This window comes from Rosa chinensis, chromosome 5 (genome assembly GCF_002994745.2).
Source record: "Rosa chinensis cultivar Old Blush chromosome 5, RchiOBHm-V2, whole genome shotgun sequence".
In the NCBI taxonomy this organism is placed as follows: domain Eukaryota; kingdom Viridiplantae; phylum Streptophyta; class Magnoliopsida; order Rosales; family Rosaceae; genus Rosa; species Rosa chinensis.
In genome coordinates this window covers 101,356-116,049 of record NC_037092.1, presented here as the reverse complement: position 1 = coordinate 116,049, position 14,694 = coordinate 101,356, and the positions used below count along the sequence as shown (strand labels likewise).

At 41.6% G+C, this 14,694-nt stretch overlaps 1 protein-coding gene across 1 annotated transcript; it reads right to left on the bottom strand.

Annotated features, from left to right (window-relative positions):
* Positions 1-6,213: 6,213 nt before the first annotated feature.
* Positions 6,214-7,174, bottom strand: LOC121053081. The gene is made up of 3 exons (XM_040519463.1): positions 7,122-7,174; positions 6,634-6,950; positions 6,214-6,545 (listed from the first exon to the last, which is right to left on the bottom strand). Exons 1-3 carry the CDS (start codon positions 7,161-7,163, stop codon positions 6,464-6,466), a joined length of 441 nt encoding a protein of 146 aa, XP_040375397.1. The 5' UTR covers positions 7,164-7,174; the 3' UTR covers positions 6,214-6,463.
* Positions 7,175-14,694: the final 7,520 nt, after the last annotated feature.

Below are 14,694 nucleotides of genomic sequence, written 5' to 3'. Positions count from 1 at the left end.
ACCCAAAGTCCTTATCCGTAAGGCAAAAGTCCTTTCCCGAAAGGCTAGAGAAGAACCCTGTGGCGAGGTTGGTGCTCTCCTCGTCCACAGCGCTTGAAGAAGAAGTCAGGTCAAGGGACTACCCCGACGACTGCACCCCACGGTGCTGGCATGACTGCGCAATCACACGCTCAAAAGAGACAGTTTGCACCCCTACCGGATTTTCGTGTCAAACATTTTGGCACGCCCAGTGGGACCTGTAATAGTGTCTCTTCGTGAACGCAGCCATTGGGAAATCGAGCGAAAACCCTTACCAAAAGGTTTACGCTAACTGCTCAAGACACAGGACCTCCAGTTACAGACCGCACTCTCGCGCGGACTGTCGTGGTCTTTCTGAAGAACAAGTGATTCAACGATTCTCTCATCCTGCTTAATCATCTGACATGTCTACTGAACGGGAAGAGAATCACCCTGCCACTACTGAGGGCCAGAGTGTTACTGCTCAACAAGCCGACGCTGACGTTAATGTTATCACTACCGCTGTTCCTAATACAGTGGAAAGTGGAGGAAGAGAGGCTTTCGTCGCGAAGCCTATTCCAGAAGGAGCGACCTCGGAGGTGAGGTTCGCGATCATCATGGAGAACATTGAAAATCACCACAAGAAGATACTCGCAGCTTTTGAAAGGGAACAAGCGAAGACGGACCGGCGCATGTGCGAGCTAGACCAACGCATCACCCAACATGCAGCAGATACCCAACAACAGATCGCACAATCAGAAAGTGCAGTAAGGGCTCATGTCACGGGTGTCGCTAGTGAGCATAGTCAGCACCAAAAAGAGATCCTGGCGGCCATCGCGAACCAAACACAGCAGACTACATTAGATATGGCAAGTCTTCGCATGGACGGCGCTAGCCTCGCAACCGAGGTGGCCATGTAGAGAGCCGAGCTGAACCAAGCAAGAGAAGTGCTAAACAAGGATTTAGGGGACCCTAATGCTCTCCTCGGTTCTCTTGGCCAGCTGTAACGCCCCAAACCGCACCTCACCAGCTTGGGCACGTCACAATGCCGCGGGGCTCTAAAATATAAACCGAAAGCTCGATTCACATTCTAGAGGACCGCTAGACATTTTGTTTGTAAACTTTTTGTAGAAACACAGCGGAAGCTACAAATATTTTGAGGTGAAAATCCTTGAATCGTTAGGTTCAATTTGTTCGTCTAGACTCGAACTGAATGCTCACTCAAGAGGTACAGAATTTAAGGAATAAGAATTTAGCTAGATTTGACCCAAGAATAGTTTCACACAAGTTCCGGGACACAAAGTTTGAGAAATGGAAATCAGAATAAAGCCAGAAGGTGGTTTACCAAACTTGTTCTGCACACCCAGCTCCGTCCGCCATTGTCCCGTCACCAGTGCACAGTACCTGCATCCATACTGTTGTAGGGGTGAGCTTTCGTCCTCGCTGCTCAACAGGAACTCTACCTCAACTAGATTTAAAACCAATAAACAAGTATTTGGGCTGCCCAGTATGAAAACATATTTAAACCAAATATTTAAAAGAACGACAAAAGTCAAGTTCTTCAACTTGAAAACCGATGCATGATGCTTAAATAAATACGGTGCCAAAACCAAGTATTGCCTAATGGCCGGTCCCATAGACCCACTTCACGACCTTACCTCAAATTAATTTATCACCAGGTAAGCGTAGCGAGAGCGTCCACTACCTAGCTACACACACGTACCGAGTCCATCGTTACAACGACCGGCGTAACTAACCCTCCGGAGGTTAAGGGGATCGAACCCAAGGAAGACAGAGCCACCCTTCGCTCTCAAGTCATCTAACTTACTTGACCGTATAGCACGACCTCGACACGCTATTAACAAGTTTCAGTGTCGATAAAAGAAAAATAATATAATATAATAAAATAAACCAAAACCGTGCGTAAGTCATGCGATACTTTAAATAAAAGTAAACTCTAGCGAGGCGTAGGTGAGTCCCCCCTACCTGGAATCCGTACTTAGACAATCTCTGAGCTTCCACCTTCGTTGCTCAAGCCTTGGGTAACTGGAAATCCTAAACCCAATAATCTTTGGTTAGTAACTCTCTAGAGACAAATGGTTATCCTTCACCTATATACCAATTTCGACCAAATATGAATTAAAATCAAAAGATCCTATAAAGAGTACATAACTTTCACCAAGGAGACAAGCTCACCGCCAAACATAGCATATACCAAACTTTAGTAGTAACTTTCCTTTGATTTCAATCTAGTTTCTGTCAAGTACTCAATCACGTCTGCAACTTAATCTAGAATAAGACAATTATACCCAACAACCGCAGCCATCACTTTGGCTCCCACAACACACAATTTTGTATATAAATATACATATACCAAGACCAAACCATTGACTAGTCTTGTTGAACGTCACCATTCATAGAACATATTCCAAAGATCCTTTATTAAACAATTATAGTAACCTACACCACTACCAAAAGCTGACCAGATTTCTACTTTAATTATAATTATACCCAAGAATGCTTCTTACCTCAATTTGATCAATACCCAGTCAAGTAGCCTTCACCCCAAAATCCTTCTTCTTCGATTTATGTACTGCACAATCCCACCTTTTAACTGGCAAGAGCCTTCGATCAACCTCCAGTTCCAATTCTCTACTCTTCCCCAATTCCAAACCTTGATTTAAGAAGAACTATAAATTTCCCAGTCTTATAATCAAATTGAAATACCAAGTGAACACCACGGATGAGTTGGGTTGGATTACTATGCGGCAAAACGGTTAATTAAATTCGAGATCTTTCGTTAGTAAAGTCGTTATTGGTTTGCTTGTGTATTTCGTGGTTTGATAATAAGTGAGGAAAGAAATTAATGTTTATACATGTATTGGGTGGCCTTAGTAATCGGGTGCACTCAATATATGTTTGGTCGATAACGTAACTTCAAGTCAATGTTCGATAATTTAGGTAATTATCGAGTCTACCTCGATTGGTCAAACATGGTCAAATGGTCAAAGTGGTCAACCCTTGGTCAACTCCTGGTAAAACCAGGAAAGTTGGTTTGGACGATATACTAATCGTCAAGATTTCGTTTAACTGTTCAAAAGTTATTAATTATCGGAATGTCGAAATCTAGGACTCCAGTTACCCGAGGAACAGAAGGTTCGCAACTCTCGAAGTACGTGAGAGAACGCATCGGAATCCAGGTAGGGATTCAGGACTCTCCTCGGTTGGTGATTTTCTTTTATATTTTTATTAATGTGATGCATGATAAGTGGTATGGGTTGGTTATGTAAAATGCAATACATACTATAACAAATTACATATAAGTGTCATTTTAAGACTTTAATTAGTCATAAAGCCACTTAAACTTTTTTGTACACATAAGGCCACTTTAGAGCCTAAAACCATCAGCTTCTTTTTGTGTTGTTCTTATTTTTCCCTCAACCCCCTTTCTCTCTCTTCTACGATAGAGCTAAACAGATCGCGTTCTCATATCTCTCTCTCCCCCTCCCTCCCTCCCCTTCACAAATTGACCTGACAACGTTGAGGACCTCACGATCTCGCCGGCGAAGTACCGATCGTCAAACGGCGAGTGGATTTAGAACCTGGCTCGAAGCATCTAGTTCCCCGAAGCATCTGGTTCTCCACAAGCGGGGAGAGAGTGATCGAGCCTCTCCACTGTTCGAATTGGTCGTCGGGCTTCTCGGAGGTGGTGTGCATCACCGGAGGGAATGGCTTCATTGACCACGGTCAGAGTCTCCTCCATCTTCCGCAGCGACCAGATCGTCATCCTTGTCGTCCACAAGATCTAGTATGCGAGCTAGGGTCGTGGATCTGGTATGTGAGTTGAGGTCGTGGATCTGGAGCTAAGCTCCGGCGATTTGGACCGATGAAAAATGATGTTTAACGGCGATGACCAATGGTCTCTCCCTCAGTTCCCAGCACTGTGATCTCCGCCGGATACAGCGTTTTCCAAGGTGTGGAGGAGCGAGTTCAGAGGCATTTGTTTCGTGAAATCGAACTGTTGGTTCGATGACGATTACAGCGAGGTGATCTGAGAGATTACGGCGAGGTCTGGTTCGAATCCGCTCCGTCTCGTAAGCCCCTCTCTCGAACGACGTCGTTTTTTGGTGTGAATTTGAGTATATGTTGAGCATATGTTGAATGATTTCTCCATGTTCTATGCATATGTTGAATGATTTCTCCATGTTCTTTGCACAGAAAGCTACTTGTTTTGACCTTGAAGATAAGCTACTTGTTCTGACCTTGAAAGAGAAAGATTGATATTGGAATATTTGTTTCTTTGATTAGTAAGTGATTAAGCTGGTGGGATTGACTAGATATGTCAATATGAATAATTTTGTGTTTAATCAAAATTCACGTTAGTAGCTCTTTATAACTGTTATAATGGTTTTTCAACGAAGTGATAGTAGCTTTTTATGTCTCTGTTAGTGTCTTTTTAAGCTGATGTTAGAAGCTTTTATTATAATGGCTTTTTAGCACAGTAACAGTAGCTTTCTACATCCATTGTAATATATTTTCACAACTATGGTAGTAGATTTTTAAAACTATAGAAGTAGCTTTTCATTTTCATAGCTTTGTTAGACTTTGAGAATAACTTTCTTAGTCTGTGAAAGTAGTTTTTTTTCTACTTGGTAGTACTTTTGGTTTTTGTGAGAGTAGGTTTTGATGTTGGCTAGTATAGTTTCTGTTTTGCTTGATAGTAGTTTTTGGTGATGGTAAGAGTAGCTTTTGTTACTGGTGATGGTGACAGTAGCCATTTGTTGTTGGTGAGAGTATCTTTTTGTGTCGGTGACAATAGCTTTTGTTGTTGGTGACAATAGCTTTTGTGATCTCGTTGGAAATTTCACCATCGTTGCTTTTGTTTATGACAGTAGCTTTTGTTGTTGGTGATAGTAGTTTTTGTGACCTCGCCGGAAATCTCACCAGCGTAGTTTTTGTTGCTAGTGACAGTAGCTTTTATTTCTAGTGATAGTAGCTTTTTGGTCGCCGGAGTTTGCCGGAAGTTGGCCGGAGACTCGCCGGAGTTGGTCAGAAGTTGGCCGGAGACTCGCCGGAGTTGGTCGAAGGTTGGCCGGAGTCCCGCCGGAGTTGACCGGAGACCTCGCCGGAGAGAAGAGAGAGAATGATTGTTGACTTTTTTTATTCTAGTGGCATTTATGTAAATATGTTAGATTTTTATATCCAAAATATAACACATTTTAAAATCTAGTGGCCTTATGAGGGAAAAAACTAGTTGGTGGCCTTATGACAAAAAAAACATTTAAAGATGCACTTATATGTAATTAACCCTACATACTAACCAATCCGTGAGAAAATGTGTGATGGCTTGAGAGCGAAGCGTGGCTCTGACTTCCTTGGGTTCGATCCCCTTAACCTCCGAAGGGTTAGTTACGCCGGTCGTCCAGGTATTCCGATCGTAATAACGGGCCCGGTACGTGTGTGTAGCTAGGTAGTGGATGCTCTCGCTACGCTTACCTGGTGATAAATTAATTTGAGGTAAGGTCTTGTAGTGGGTCTATGGGACCGACCATCAGGTAATACTTGGTTTTGGTGCCATATTTATATAAGCATCATGCATCGGTTTTCAAGTTGAAAAACATTAAAGTTTGTCGTTCTTTTAAATATTTGGTTGAAATATGTTTTCATACTGGGCAGCCCAAATATTTGTTTATTGGTTTTGAGTCTAGTTGAGGTAGAGTTCCTGTTGAGCAGCGAGGACGAAAGCTCACCCCTACAACAGTATGGATGCAGGTACTGTGCACTGGTGACGGGATAATGGCGGACGGAGCTGGGTGTGCAGAACAAGTTTGGTAAACCACCTTCTGGGCTTTATTCTGGTTTCCATTTCTCAAACTTTGTGTCCCGGAACTTGTGTGAAACTATTCTTGGGTCAAATCTAGCTAAATTCTTATTCCTTAAATTTTGTACCTCTTGAGTGAGCATTCAGTTTCAAGTCTAGACGAACAAAATGAGCCTAACGATTCAAGGATTTTCACCTCAAAAACATTGGTAGCTTCCGCTGTGTTTTGCAAAAAGTTTTCTAACTAAATACCTAGCGGTCCTCTAGAATGTGAATCGAGCTTTCGGTTTATATTTTAGAGCCCCGCGGCACTGTGACGTGTCCAAGTTGGTGAGGTGCAGTTTGGGGTAGGCCTGGGATCGGGTCGGTTTCAGTTAAAAAAATGTGAAACCGAAATTGAAAACTAACTCCTATAAACGGTTCGGTTATGATGTCAAAAAGTTTGGAACCGTTTTGGAACCGAACCGACTCTAAACGGTTCGGTTCTTGCTTTTTTCGGTTTCTTTGCATTCTTTGGAGACCCGCCTGATACTTCACTTCCACTTCCACTTGCAGGGAAATATCAACAGCCTTTCTTGAATCCATGTCGGCCATACCAATGAGTGAAGGACAGAGACAAGAATAATATAATTGAAAGCATGATTCTTAAAGAGTCAAAAGCAAACATGATCTGTAGTACTGCTTTGTGTGTTCTAGTCCATCATGATTCATGACCACTGACCACAAACTGACAAATTCAAAGCAAAAATCTTTCAAAACTCCCACTGAGGATACAATTCTCAATTATGGGTATTTTTAAAAGAATGGTTTCTTACCATTTCTGGGTTCCACTCGAACTCACGAAGTGCTCAGACTTGTGCAATTTCCTCTCCTTCTCTGGTGCGCAAGCCTTTTTGATCTGACCCAAGCTCAGAAGACATCGTCGTTCTCCTCCAATGGCGGTGGCAGTGCGAGGAAGCAGAGCAGGATCTGATTTCGGCAGGTTTAGCCTCCAGAGCTTCTTCTCGTATTGGATCTTCGGGTGCTCAGACTGGTACAAATCCCTCTTCTTCTTCTTCAATGGTTTCAAAAGAATTCCCTCTTCGAGATGTGATCCCCAATTTTTCAATTTGAGAGATGAGTTCCAATTTTTCCGGGTTTGATCGAAGGGAAATGGAAATAAGAAAATTTATGTTTCACGTTTTGGCTATAAACGTCCATGATCTCATGCGGACTAGTTTATTTTAGCCATATAAGCTTGGAAAAACAACCAATTATATAATGACACATGTACTTCGGTTCTTCCAAGTTTAAAAAGACTCACACCGAAACCGAACCGTAAACGCAGCTTCAAGAACCGAACCATAACAAATGTAAGTTAACATTTTAAAGAACCGAACCGAACCGGATTTTTCGGTGCGGGTCGGTGCGGTTTTCCCGGTTCTACGGTTCTAAGTCCCAGCCCTAGTTTGGGGCGTTACAGAAAGACTTTTTGTAACGCCCCAAGCTGCACCTCACCAGCTTAAGCACGTCACAGTGCCGCGAGCCTCTAAAACATAAACCGAACGCTCGATTTACATTCTAGAGAACCGTTAGGCATTTTGTTTGAAAACTTATTGTAAAAACATTGCGGAAGCTACAAATACTTTTGAGGTGAAAATTCGTTTCAATTAGTACAAGGTTTTATTCAAAAACCTATAAAACTCACGATAAAGTTAAACAACGATTTCCACTAAAACTTGCCTCTTCCGGCACAAAGCACATGTCCGACAAAACACATTTCAAAGTCGGTAAGGGTTTCCTTCTCTGTTCCGTGCATGGACAATCCAAGGATAAGAGGCTGTTGGCGATGGCGAGACGAAGAAGATGGTGGTCGCCCGTCTGCGATCGGCCGCCGGACAGTATTCTATAACGCCCCAAACTGTACCTCGCCAGCTTGAGCACGTCACAGTGCCGCGAGACTCTAAAACATAAACCGAATGCTCGATTTACATTCTAGAGAACCGCAAGGCATTTTTGTTGATAAACTTTTTCGTAAAACGCACAGCGGAGATTTTGGAATACTTTTGAGGTGAAAGCTTCTTGAAATTACAAAATTCACTTTGTTCGTCTAGAACTTGTCACTTTCGAATAGTCGAGGACTAATAGACTTAACCACACAATGAACACTCAACAACAAGTTTCAGAATGGCGTGGATCAAGAAATAAAGGTCAAGAGTACATCAGAAACTCGTTTACCGTCCGGAAAGGTTATCAAATTCCGCGCACCCAGCTCCGTCCGCTACAATCCCGTTACCAGTGCACAGTACCTGCACATACACTGTTGTAGGGGTGAGCTTTCGTCCTCGCTGCTCTAAGGGACCTACTTCGGCTAAGTTTGAAAATCAACTAAAACTTTGTAACAATTTGGATTTGGGCCCAGTGTGAAAACAAAGCGAATATATATGTAAGAACGACAAACTTAAAAACTCGATGCATGATTAGAAAACTACGACACTATTTATAGTGATTTTCCGAAGTCATGGGATTTTAGAAAATAAATTAGAGAAATAGGAAACAAGTGGAGCAATCTTAGCCATCCATTTTCCCCACCGCTTGATCATGGCTATCCATTGATTAATGGTGAAATCTATATAGGCCTTTGATCTGTTGGAAGACCCAAAATGATATATATATATATATATATAGAGAGAGAGAGAGAGAGAGAACCAGAGTTCTCCGACCCGGAATGCGACCCGCGACTGGGTCCGACGGAAAACGCTCCTTCGGCCGCCCCTCCTCGGCGGACCATGGGCAATAGTTTCATCTCTCCATCGCCTACAACCCTGTAGCCTTGGATCGTCCATGCACTTGACGAGGTAGAAGAATCGACGGTGAGAAGGTCCAAGCTTCCTCCGGCGAGTTCTGTAATTTTCGGCGATTCCGGCCACCGTTTGGGCCACCTGTGGTATGAAACCTCACCTCCCCATCATGCTCTACACCCCAGTATGATTAGTTTTCCAATTAGATCGAGTTTTGACATTTTGGTTTCTGGGTTGTTTCTGCCTCCGTCGCGGTTCCTCGCTGCTGGCGACTTCTCCTGCCTTCTGGGCTTCGTTTCTTGTTCGATTGCAAGTCTAGACGACGTATTGTGAAGCCATCTAGGCTGCAGCACGAGGAATCCTCGGTTCATCCCCTTTCCATTCTCGGCAGTATGTTGAGCTCAGTATCAGTCGATTTTTGAAGGTATAATTCGGCTTCTTGAGTGGAAGTTTGGTTCTTGTTGTGTAAATCAGAATCTGTTGCTGGTATTGAAACTTTGGAATCGATTGTTTGTGTGTGAAAGGAACTGTGGAGTTGTGGTGGAGCTCGAGTTTGTCTGGTTTGTGTGTTTAGCTTGTTAAGTTGTTGTAGTTAGCAAGCTGGAATACATTTTGACTTGTTAGTGGTTGCTTGGTTGAATGGGTATTGTGTTGCATGTTTGAAATTGTGGCTGTTGTAAAGAAATTGTGTATTGGTTGTGGAATAATCGAAAAGTGGTCAAGTTGTGAAGCTTGGGTGTGCATAGTAATTATATCAGAAGCTATCTAACCAAATTTGAGATAGAATTAAAGTGGAGTGTTGAAGTAATAACAAGTAAAGAAAAGAAATTAATGTGTATACATGTATTGGGTGGCCTTAGTAAATCGGGTGCACTCAATATATGTTTGGTCGATAACGTAACTTCAAGTGAATGTTCGATAATTTAGGTAATTATCGAATCTACCTCGATTGGTCAAACATGGTCAAATGGTCAAATGTGGTCAACCCTTGGTCAACTCCTGGTCAAACCAGGAAAAGTTGAGGTTGGACGATATATTAATCGTTGAGATTTCGTTTGACTGTTCAAAAGTTATTAACTATTGAAATGTCGGAACTTAGGACTCTAGCTACCCGAGGAACGGAAGGTTCGTGATCTCCGAACAAAGTGAAATGGTAAAGCTTCGAAATCCAGGTAGGGGACTCGGGACTCTCTATTGGCTAGTGGTTTTCCATATTTGTTTATATACGTGATGCATGATGAAAGTATATTGTTAGTTCAAATTTAATATGTTTTTAAGTTGACGTGCGTATAAGATTTTTGATGGTGGTGTGTGAGAGCGGAAAGGTGGTCGATGACTTCCTTGGGGATTAGCCACCCCTAAACCTCCGGAGGGTTAGCTACACCAGTCGGATGGTGCGCAGTCGCCTTTCCGTGTGTGTAGCTAGTGTGATAAGTTTGGCGCTCTGTGACTGGTAAGGTCAGATGTTGGTTCTATGGAACCAGGCCATCAGGTAAAGCGCACGTAGTTTTCTAATCATGCATCGAGTTTTTAAGTTTGTCGTTCTTATATATATATATATTCGCTTTGTTTTCACACTGGGCTTTCTGTAACGCCCTAAACCGCACCTCACCAGCTTGGGCACGTCACAGTGCCGCGGGGCTCTAAAATATAAACCGAAAGCTCGATTTATATCTTAGAGAACCGCTAGGCATTTTTGCTTGAAAACTTTTTGTCTTTCTGTAACGCCCCAAACTGCACCTCACCAACTTGGGCACGTCACAGTGCCGCGGGGCTCTAAAATATAAACCGAAAGCTCGATTCACATTCTAGAGGACCGCTAGGCATTTAGTTAGAAAACTTTTTGCAAAACACAGCGGAAGCTACCAATGTTTTTGAGGTGAAAATCCTTGAATCATTAGGCTCAATTTGTTCGTCTAGACTTGAAACTGAATGCTCACTCAAGAGGTACAAAATTTAAGGAATAAGAATTTAGCTAGATTTGACCCAAGAATAGTTTCACACAAGTTCCGGGACACAAAGTTTGAGAAATGGAAACCAGAATAAAGCCCAGAAGGTGGTTTACCAAACTTGTTCTGCACACCCAGCTTCGTCCGCCATTGTCCCGTCACCAGTGCACAGTACCTGCATCCATACTGTTGTAGGGGTGAGCTTTCGTCCTCGCTGCTCAACAGGAACTCTACCTCAAGTAGACTCAAAACCAATAAACAAATATTTGGGCTACCCAGTATGAAAACATATTTAAACCAAATATTTAAAAGAACGACAAACTTTAATGTTTTTCAACTTGAAAACTGATGCATGATGCTTATATAAATACGGCACCAAAACCAAGTATTACCTGATGGCCGGTCCCATAGACCCACTACAAGACCTTACCTCAAATTAATTTATCACCAGGTAAGCGTAGCGAGAGCGTCCACTACCTAGCTACACACACGTACCGAGCCCGTTATTACATTCGGAATACCCGGACGACCGATGTAACTAACCCTCCGGAGGTTAATGTTTTCCGGCATTGCTGGGCGTGTCCAAGTGTGAGTAAGTATTCTATTTGGGTGATTATGCAAAGTTAGGAATTATAGGTGTTGTTGAACCTGTAGACTAAGCTAGCTAGTAGCTTGAGGTGGCATCACTCAATTTATAGCTCAAGCTCTATTTATCCATCATTAAAACTTCTAGTCTACTGCTATCACATGGATATCCCCAGATTGTAGAAATAAAGCTTATTTTCTTCCTATATGTTTTTATATATAACTTTGGTCATTAAGTTAAAAAGGGATAAGAGCTTTCATACCTATCTCTGCAATACTTACTGATGAAGCCTTCTATTAAGAGATAAGATTGTACAAGTATATCTATTGAATGCTTAGTGATTAAGTCATTAAGTGATAGGTATGGACAAACACATCTATATGCAGATTTTATTATAATTGTTTTGCTTGATGGCCAAGAACCATACTAGTATAAATAGGAGCTATCTACCTTATTCATAGTCACTGTACAATAGAATTTAACGTGAGAGTGAGGGAGATAGAGATAAGGGCTAGAGTAGAATGGAAAGAAAGAAACAAACAGGAAGGAAACTAAAGAGAGAAAGTAAAGGATGTGAGGAATAGGAGATTAGGAGCATGAAAGAAAAGAAGAAAACAAAAGAGAGAGAGAGAGATCAAGATAGGATAGAGGAGATTAGAGGAAAAGAAAGAAGAAACAGAATTAGGATTGGAAGAGAAAATAGAAGAGAGAAACATGAGACGTGAGAGAGATACCTGAAGCGAAGGAAGGAGGAATTAACAAGAGTAGTTTGATTTATATTCTGAATGGGATTCAAAGGTGAATTCAATCCTATAAGCTATTCCAATTGTTATTCTTGTTATTATGTTTAGCTTAGCTCTTGTCTAAATGGGTTTAAGCTTCTGCACAATTAGTAACCTAAATGATTTTCAAACAGAATGTAAGCATAGGAACAAATCAAGATGATTAGAGAACTGGTTCCATAAGAATGGGTGTCCTGAGTAATTCTTAGGTTGCTTTTTGGGTTAGATTTCTTATTTTGTCTTAACAACAAGAGGTTAGAGTGATCAAAGAACCTATATGCATTAGTTTAACAACCTTAGACTGAGCAGTAACCTCAAAAATTAGTTTGTAGGCATTGGAGAAAGCTAGAACAAGTTTCTGCATTATAATCATTTAGTTAATTTTGAGCAACCATATCCTTTGATCTAGACTTTCATTTTAGAAACCATTTGCATGTGTTGAAAGCTTGTAATGTAAGCTTGATATCTATATAGTTTTGTACAATTTCATTAAAGACTCATTGGTTAAGTTTGAGGCTAAAAACAGAGGTCTGCAATCTGTTGTTTTTGACACAGTTTTCTTTTCACTAAAAACTGTACATTTCGGCTGGGTATTTGAAGTTGGTGTCTTCATGAAAGTTTCAGTAGACATCTCAAAGATCATTTCAGAATTGAAATCTCATGAAAAAGACTTTTCTAGAGTACTTTATGATTTTTCGAAGTTGAGGGTCTGCATCAGGAAATTCTGCAATTTTCGTTATGTTTCTGTTTGTTCAATTTCGTTTCAATAGTTTCCTGTATTCAAACTTATTTAGGTCGACCACCAACTGAACATAGAGATTCTTCTATTTTTAACAAAACTTATGACGCTATTTACTGAATTCATTTGAGATACTTATGTCATTGTGAAATCAGTTTTTCGCATCTGTTTTCCTTCACAATAAATCTGCAAGACGTTTTTGGTTAGTTATTTAGCATTTCAAGTGAAATCTAAATGGCTTGAGATTTTAGGTACCATTTTCTTAAGACATAAGCTCGATATTGAAGTATGTTCTTAAGGCAGAATCATAGCTTTGTGTTTAAAATAAATTATGTGCTTATGCATAGGAAATGTGAATTGTACTTGGATATTTACTTTTTATGCAGGAACATGTATCTATACAATAGCTTGGAATCCAGGTAGGGGGATCTGGGAACCTCTACTCAATTGTATTGTATGCATATATGTTGCTTGACATGTTTGTTGTGGAATGAATGAATATTTGATGCAATTACATTGCGAAGTATATGTTATCAATTGATGCATCATCCATTGAGTACATATGAAGTATAAGGGTGCATGGTGATGGTGATATGTGTAATGTTATCGATATAAGAAAGTTTGAAATTTATCTTTTGCGTAGTTGAGTCCATAACCTCAGCAGGTACCAGATCCCAGGTATGCCCATTGTTAATGCGCAATTAGTATAGGATTGAAAGGGTAATTCGGGACTGGCGAAAGGGGCATGGACAAGATGACTAGCAAAAGAGGGTTAGGGGGATTGATTTTGGGTGGGGGTTAGTTCATATAGTTGAGTACTCTGAGTCACCTTCGTGGTAAAATACATGGTATGGGACATGTAGGCTCAGTTTATTCTGTTGTGTGAATTATCGGGAATAGAACATGCATTCATGCATACCATATAATGATTGTTTGGTTATCTTTTGTGTGAAGAGAAATAGCTCCCTACTGAGCCACAGGTTGAGCTCACCCCTTAACAGCCTTGCAGGTTATTAAACACAAGAACTATGAAGATTAGTGATCGAAAGCAATTAGAGTTAGTTGGAGTTTTGTATATGTAAGATCATTATTCCGGAAGTGAGTACTCTTAGTAATCTTGAGTTGGATTTATCCTTATACCGAAATGAGAAGTCAATTCCATTATCAAAGTGTCGATTTTATTTTTTTTATTTTTTTTATTCGTTTATTTTTATTTTTACTCACACCTCGGATTTCGGGAAATATTTAAAAAAATTTTGACCCGGATTCGGGGCGTGACTGACCAGACAGGTAACCCGATTAAGATAACAGCCTTGACAAAAGAAATGCCCATCCCAGCAGTAACTCTTCAGCCACCAGCTACAACCCACGTGGTACATGTAAGAGAAGGAGTAGGGGTTCTGAACCAGCCACTACCCTTACAGGCTGCCCCCCATACTGTGGCAACACCTCCTCCTCCACCTCCGGGTCCGGAGTATGTGAGACGCGACGAGGTAGAGGAGATGATCAGGCTGGCTAATCCTAGGACCCAAGTGGATGGGGTCTATGAGGGACCTTTCCCGCCGCATGTGATGCTCGCGCCCTTTCCCAGGGGTTATAAAAATATTATATTTTCTACTTTTTCAGGAGAAGATACAGAGAACGCGGCTACACATCTGGCCAGGTTTAGGGTACAATGCGCCAGTACCAGAATGATGACATCCTCAAATGCAGGATCTTTGGCACTTCTCTCTCAGGAGCTGCCTTTAGGTGGTTTTCCAAACTTCCGGCAGGGACCGTCGCAGATTGGCCCGCGATGGAAAAGCTGTTCCGAGAAACCTTTGGAGCCATAGAGCCTGAGGTTGACTTGGCTTCTCTCACTCAGATGGCCCAACAGCCTACAGAGTCTGCTGTGGCCTATCTTCAGTGCTTCCAAATTCAGAAAGCCAAGCTGAATGTCATCCTGCCCGAGAAGGAGTTAGTCAAGCTGGCGGTCAAGGGCTTGGAACCTCGCCAACGGAAAAAGCAACATGGCAGTATGATCCAGTCAATGGGAGAGCT

Bases quoted from the DNA above. Each gene is read 5' to 3' on its own strand.
- LOC121053081 (XM_040519463.1), bottom strand. From the start codon at position 7,163: ATGGTTCGGTTCTTGAAGCTGCGTTTACGGTTCGGTTTCGGT. The intron at 6,951-7,121 runs GTGAGTCTTTTT...GATCAAACCCGG, and splicing joins GTTTACGGTTCGGTTTCGGT to AAAAATTGGAACTCATCTCT. The intron at 6,546-6,633 runs GTAAGAAACCAT...TGAATTTGTCAG, and splicing joins TCGAGTGGAACCCAGAAATG to TTTGTGGTCAGTGGTCATGA.